General features: G+C 46.7%; 1 protein-coding gene across 1 annotated transcript; it reads left to right on the top strand.

The window, feature by feature from the left end:
- The first annotated feature begins 10 nt into the window (after positions 1-10).
- On the top strand, positions 11-7,697 carry LOC118755878. The gene is made up of 2 exons (XM_036490683.1): positions 11-510; positions 6,717-7,697. Exon 2 carries the CDS (start codon positions 6,723-6,725, stop codon positions 7,302-7,304), a length of 582 nt encoding a protein of 193 aa, XP_036346576.1. The 5' UTR covers positions 11-510; positions 6,717-6,722; the 3' UTR covers positions 7,305-7,697.
- The last annotated feature ends 7 nt before the right edge of the window (positions 7,698-7,704 follow it).

Genomic DNA, 7,704 nt, shown 5'->3' on the forward strand with positions numbered 1-7,704 from the left:
CGAAGCAAAATTAATGAACGCGAATTGAATACGAACCAAATAAACCTACGTTGTTCTCAACCTAAATTGAAATCAGTTCGGTGTTTTTATTTCGTTGAGCTTACTCCAACTTAACAAAACGGGCGTTGAAACGGTCGCTCTAGTAATAGTGCCCTATTAGTGCCACCACGTTCCAGCCGCTGTCGTTTGCGTGTCCCCGTGCTCCATCCAGAGCTTTCTTAGTGCGAAAACGTCCGGCAGTGCCGTACAGCCGCCAGCTACACGCCGACGTCATTCCGACATTTCCCGACTGCCTTCAGCGCCGCCCAGGAAAATCAACTCATCGCTCCCGGTTGACCACACCACCTGGCCAGCAACCCCCAGGCATTGGCCGCTCCGCCGCCCACAACTAACGCAGGCCCCCAAGCCCTGCGATTTGGTCCTTCGTCGCCTCCTTTTGACACCAGCCCGCAACACTCCAGGCGGATCATCTTCATCAACCACATAAGTACCCAAAGCCCAAATAAAGCCGTAAGTAAGAAACGAATTTCTTTTAACCCCACTTACGCCCAAAAAAGGAAAAAAAATACACATACATATATATATAAAAGAAGCAATATTTGTGGAGATCTCCTATATAAATATTCATATTTTCCCGCGCAATCAGTAAACGGTGCATATTTCTATATGTACTTTCAAACAAAGTGAAAATAACTGCGAGTATTTACTTCTCTCTCATTTTTTTCCACACATAAATTTTGATATATGAGCGCGCATACATATATGCACACACACAAACGTTCACTTAAATATTAAATAGTTAAAAGTTAATAAACTCCACAAATATCAGCTTATCTCTGACCCCTCATAAAATATTAATATATACTTATATACCTATACATATATACATTACATATATACAAATATAACAAAAAGTGCGGTAGGGTGATTGAATTTTTTTGCTCAAGCGGGTACAGTGGTACGAACACATATTTCGAAGCGACAAATTTTTCTATTACTTCTCGTGTTGCGAACACTATATTGCGGTCATTTTATTTCTCATAACTGATCAACTCACTCCCCTTTTCTCTTGATTTAACAAATGCTTGGTGCCCCTCAAATAGATAAATCAAAAAGCCCAAAGATGAGTGACGATGAAAAAACCCAAGGTACTTCCACGGAGTCCCAACGCTCAACGCGTACAAGTGGAAAGTCAGCCACGAAGAAATCCAAGCAGTCGTTCGCTTCTATTAAATTTATATCAGAAACAGATAATTTCATGGACTACTGTACTCGTTTCAAATCCACCCCAATCCAAGACAACACCGAGTCAAGTCTGAAAATAAAAGACAATAATTGCGATAACTTTTGGAATCGGGTCCAAATCTCTTACGATACGGTCTTAGAAACTGAAGAGCAGGATCTCCCCGAAGATTTCAAGGCAGCCGCGTACAATAAATACAGGTCTTGTCTTATAATGTATGAAGACACAAAAGCCCAGATAGGTGACCAACTTCTGTTACTCAAACAAAGGAGTAATCCCATTCCCCATGCCGGTACATCACAACCCAAAAAAGAAACAGGCTTCGGCTTAAAAGTCCCTCCTTGCGACACTGAGATATTTTACGGGGGTTATGAACAATGGCCGTCCTTCCGTGACATGTTCACCGCGGTCTACATTAACCACCCAAAACTCACAAATGCTCAGAAGTTGTACCACCTCCGGTACAAAACGCAAGGCAAAGCCGGCCAAATAGTCAAACAATTCCCATTAAGTGATGACAACTTCGAACTGGCATGGGAAGCCCTAAGAGCACGATATGAAAATCGCAGAGTCTTGGTAGATAACCAAATAAAAACCCTAATGAATTTGAAACCAATTCAAGTTGAAAATAGCGAGGATATACAGAGATTACAATCTTCTGTAAATAACTGCCTTCAAATCCTCGCTACCCAGCAAGTTTCGACAGAGAGTTGGGACCCCATCCTCATCTATCTGGTCACCTCCAAACTTCCGGAGAACACAGTAACTCTGTGGGAACAATCTCTCATCTCCAGAAAAGACCTCCCCAACTGGTCCCAGATGAACCAGTTTCTGACTACTCGCTATGAGGTGGTAGAAAGAGTAGATCAGTGGCGCCCAGCCAAGGTTAAACCGATCCCCCCGCATACAAGCTACCCCAAACAAAACCCATACGCATTTAAAAGCAATAATTCACATGACACTCACAATAAATCCCATTCAAAGATCCAATCTCATATGACAGAGCAGCGCACAATGTATAAATGTGCATTATGCAAAACCTCTCAGCATCCCATTTACAGCTGCTCTCGCTTTAAAAAACTGTCAATTCAGGATCGGAAAAAATTTGTGAGGGATAATCACATGTGCTTAAACTGCTTATCCCAATCGCATTTAATTAAAGATTGCAGAAGCCCTCACAATTGCGCTCATTGCCAAGAACGGCACAACTCATCACTCCATGATGGCGCACTCTCAAAAAATTCATAAACTCCCCGAGTGCATAAGGCCTCATCTCAAGTGGCAACTACCACCTCCACCAGTGCCAGTCTCCAAACTCCCCAGTCTCTGGAAGAACAAGACGAGCAACCCTCGTGTTCAAATGAGTCCCAGGTACAATCCTTCTACTCCGAAAATGAAAGTAAAGTACTACTCCCGACGGCAATCGTCTCCGTTGAACACAGAGGGGAGCTCTTCAAACTAAGAGCCCTCATTGATCAGAGCTCAGAACGGAGCTTCATCTCCTCCAAAGCGCAACTCAAATTGAGACTACCATGTCGAACCTCCAATTTCGAAATCTCAGGAATGGGTGGAAGGGTAGTCCAAACCTCGAAAAAATTATGCTCTCTGGTTCTTGTCTCAAACGATTTATCCACACGGATTAAAGCACAAGCAATCGTCCTCCCACAGCTAACCAAATTGCTACCCAAGTTCCAACCCACTCAAGAACAACGGGAAAAATGGTCTCATCTCACCTTAGCAGACGCCAATTGCCACTCCCCATCCCAAATAGACTTAGTCATTGGCAGCGACCTGATCCCACAAATTGTGCTAGAAGGGGTTGAAAAACTCTCCAAAAACTTATTAGCACAAAACACCATATTTGGGTGGATCCTTAGTGGTCAAGTCCCCAATCAAATAAGCTCGTTTTCGACCCAAGTAGACGAAGTCTCAAATGAGAATCTCGATTCCCAACTTCGAAAATTTTGGGAACTGGAAGAAATCCCCACTCCCAAATCTCTCAACTCTGAGGACCGAGTGTGTGAAGACTTTTATATATCCACCACATCACGCACATCTGATGGTCGTTACAAAGTGCGACTCCCATTTAAGCACAGTTTCCCAGACCAACTCACCTTAGGTCGATCCCGTGCCCCAGCTCTCCAGCAATTCCTCAGTATGGAGAAAAATCTTCTCAAAAAAGGCGAGCTAAAATCCCAGTACGACCAAGTCCTCGAGGAATATATAACACTAGGTCATATGGAAGAAACAACTTCCTATGAGAAATCCTCAGGAAACAAATACTCGTCATTTTATTTACCCCACCACGCGGTTGTAAAACCTGAAAAAAGAACGACAAAGGTGCGTGTTGTCTTTAATGCATCGAAAAAATCAACTTCCGGTAACTCGTTAAACGATGTCCTCTACACCGGGCCAACCCTCCAACCCGATTTGATGCTATTAATCCTCAAATGGCGCACGTACCAATTTGTCTTTAATGGCGATGTAGAAAAAATGTACCGCCAAATACTATTACACGATGAGGACCAAGATTACCAGAGAATCATATTTCGCTCCTCCCCAAAAGGTCCAATTCAAGATTTCAAACTAAAAACCGTCACGTTTGGTCTCAACTGCGCCCCTTATCTCGCAATACGCACCCTTCACGAACTCTCTAAAGATATAAAAGACACACTCCCGATGGCGTCCCCAATACTAATGAGCGAAACATATGTAGACGACATACTTTCGGGTGGGCACTCTATCCTCTCAGCCTCTGAATCCCTTTCTCAAGTCAGACAAGCTCTTCTGTCGGCAGGCTTCCCCCTCAAGAAAATCACGGCCAACCATCCTGATATCCTCAAAACCGTTCCCATCGCCGACGTGCTCGATTCACAGTTTCTCGAATTCGAAAAGGCAAGTACGACGAAAACGCTCGGGATTCAATGGAATGCCATAAAAGATGCATTCTCATATACCGTTGAGTCCATCCCAGTAACCACAGCGAGCACGAAGCGACAAATCCTCTCCTCTGTCGCCAAACTTTTCGACCCCGCAGGATGGCTAGCGCCGATAATGATTCAAGCCAAAATTCTCTTGCAGGAGCTATGGCTTGATGGAACCGACTGGGATGAACAGGTAAAACCCATCCGTCTCGTCAAGTGGACGCAGTTCGCGAACAACTTAAAAGCCATAACAGCAATCCAAATTCCTCGTTGGGTGAACTATTCTCCAGGCCAACCTGTTGAGCTGCATGGTTTTTGCGACGCGTCTGAGAAGGCATATTGCGCCAATATTTACGTCAGAGCGATACGAGAAGAAAACATAACGTGTCACCTCCTAGTCTCTAAAGGCAAAGTGGCGCCCCTAAAAACCACCAGCTTACCACGTCTCGAACTATGTGGAGCCCTTCTTCTAGCCAAACTAGTGTCGGTCGTCCAATCTCAGCTCAATCTCCACCCGCAAGCTTTGATTTTGTGGTCTGACTCCGAAATTGTGCTCTCATGGTTGGAAAAGCCACCCCATACCTGGAAAACCTTCGTATCGAATCGAATCGCGGAAATAATCGATCTGGTCGGAAATGCCACCTGGCGGCATGTACGAACTCACGATAATCCCGCCGACATGGGTACAAGAGGATGTAAACCTCTCGACTTGGCAGCCTCCTCACTGTGGTGGAAGGGTCCGGAATGGCTCACCAGCCCCGCGGAATCTTGGCCGAAAGCTTCACGACGCACAATCAACAATCCACCCGAAGTACGCCGAATTGAAGCGTTACACACCACCGAAGAAGAACCCGACATTCTGGATCGTTTCTCCTCCTTCCCACGCGCACTCCGGGTTTTGACTCACGTTTTTCGATTCATACGGACTCTGAAAACCCGAACAAGCCACATAATAGTTAACCTTTTACCTCTGGCGCACGATGACTTCCGAAACACTAAAGTCCAGCTCATCGCCTTAACTCAATCTCGATATTTCTCCAATGAAAAGAGGAATTTGTTAGCTTCGAAGCCGATCGATACACGGAGCCCGCTTCTCACCTTAAACCCATTTCTGGACAAAGATGGACTTCTACGTGTAAACGGTCGACTGGCGCACTCAACGCTAAGCTACAATGAACGCCACCCCATCATTATTCCCGAGAAATCCCGATATGCTGCACTCTTTTTACGCTTCCTGCATGAGCTGCTCTTGCACGCCGAAACCCGTCTTATGCAGCAGGCGATCAGACAGGAGTTTTATATCCCTCGGCTCAAGCCACTCATAAAAAAGTGCATTTTTCAATGCAAACCCTGCACTGTCCACAAGCAGCAAATGCGCTCACAAATAATGGCAGCCTTGCCACCCTCACGATGCACCTTCGCTCCGCCCTTCACCACAACGGGTGTTGATTTTGCTGGCCCCTTTCAGGTGAAGGCTTCCATGCTAAGATCGCCCACCCTCGTGAAAGGCTACGTGGCCGTTTTTGTATGCTTCACGACAAAAGCGGTTCACCTTGAGTTGTGTTCGAATTTAACTTCAGAGGCCTTTCTGGCTGCATTTGCTCGCTTTGTTGGCCGGCGAGGCTATCCCGCCACCATGATGAGTGACAACGGCAAAACCTTTGTCGGTACCAAAAGAGCCACTGAGAAGGAGTTTATCACCTTCTCGAAAGAAGTATCCCGGGAAATCGTCAAAAAATATGCCGCTAAAGGTATAAACTGGAAATTTATTCCCCCCAGCGCCCCTCATATGGGTGGTTTATGGGAATCCGCAGTCAAAAGCTTCAAAACGCATCTCAAGAAGACTGCCGGGTCACATAAATTCACTTTCGAAGAGTTTACCACCCTATTAATCAGAATAGAAGCCGTGTTAAACTCACGACCCATCTCTCCCCTATCTCAGGACCCCTCAGATTTTACCGCACTCACCCCCGGGCATTTCCTTAAGGGATCCCCCTGTTGTCTCTTCCTGAATCGAACCATGAAAACTTATCTCTACTCAATCGGTGGGAAAAGGTCAAAGTTCTACACCATCAGTTTAGCCGACGATGGAAAGAGGACTATCTCAAGGACCTGCACAAACGGCACCGATGGAAAGACACCCGTATTGAGCCGAAAGTCGGCGAGTGCGTCCTCATCAACGACGATACGCTTCCGCCCACTGAGTGGCGCCTCGGACGCATCGAAAGGACACGGCCCGGCCCCGATGGCCACATTCGTGTTGTCGAGGTACGCACTCAGACCGGCATTCTCACACGGCCGATAGTTAAATTATGTTTTTTGCCACCGGCCGAACTTCCACTCAGTCCCAATGCGACCGAGTAACCCTACACCATCATCATGATTCTGTACCACTTATGCCACAAACCGCTTGATCGTAAACTTGTCTCGCCTTCAATCACCATACGCGCCTTTTCCCCAAAATAACAATTATATACTTCTCTGTCTCATGACCCACGATACTCGATATACGTCCCACTAAAATTATATATCTACCCAACTATTTACAGGCGTGAATGGATTCAGCACCCACACCAGCACCAAGAACTTCACTCCGCTCGCAGGTGTTTGTGGCCGCTAGCGACCGCGGGGGGCGCCCAAGCCCTGATTATCAGAAGTGCCGAGTTTGCGCGCGTCACCACGCGCTACGAACATGCCCGCTCTTTAGAAGGATGCAGCCAGCGCAGCGGTACTTGTTGGCGCGGGCCCATAACTACTGCACCAACTGTCTGGCACTGTCGCACGCTACCAGCGAATGCACATCCCAGATCACGTGCAGGATATGTGCACTGCCGCACCACACGATGCTTCATCGGGCCCCGCCGCCACCACAGCCACATCGCCGTACCACCGCACCTCCAACTCAAACACCTCCGACACCGGCCTCCCTCTCAAACGCTCGCGATCGTCGCAACCCACCTACCCAGGCCGCTACCCATCGCTACAATCCGACTGCAGCCACCATTCCACAACCACGCACCGTCAAACGTTCGGCAACAGGGCTCCATACCGCTGCATTCCGAGAAAAGATGGCAAATCGGCTTATGGATGAGGCCATTAGAGCGCTGGAGCAGTTGAAAGTGGCACTAGCCGTCTAGCGCGCCTAGGCGGGGCAGGATGTTCAAGTGAGTGATTAGCGCATGCACACCGAATTAACCATTTGTATTTATTGAATTAGCTAGACTTGAAATATTTCTACGAATTGTAACTTTTGAACTGATAAAAATTAACTCGCACCGTGGAAACCCCTATCAGCCAACCGGGTAGTTGGCAACGCGTGCGCTACTCGCTCACTTGAACGATCACCAGCTGTCAAAACAACATATCTATAGACATACTTCATATCTATCTCGTGGACGGATCAGAGGAGAAATTGTATTGTTAAGAATTTTGTATTTTTTGCCGGTATACTTACCTTCCGCATCTTCGGTCTGCCCGAAAATTTGTAACTCGAAGCAAAATTAATGAACGCGAATTGAATACGAACCAAATAAACCT

Source organism: Rhagoletis pomonella, unplaced genomic scaffold, assembly GCF_013731165.1.
Source record: "Rhagoletis pomonella isolate Grant_MI unplaced genomic scaffold, Rhpom_1.0 Rhpom_scaffold_07760, whole genome shotgun sequence".
NCBI classification, from domain to species: Eukaryota; Metazoa; Arthropoda; class Insecta; order Diptera; family Tephritidae; genus Rhagoletis; species Rhagoletis pomonella.

What these genes read in the sequence shown, in the direction of transcription:
- LOC118755878 (XM_036490683.1), top strand. Translation starts at nt 6,723, where the DNA reads ATGGATTCAGCACCCACACCAGCACCAAGAACTTCACTCCGCTCGCAG.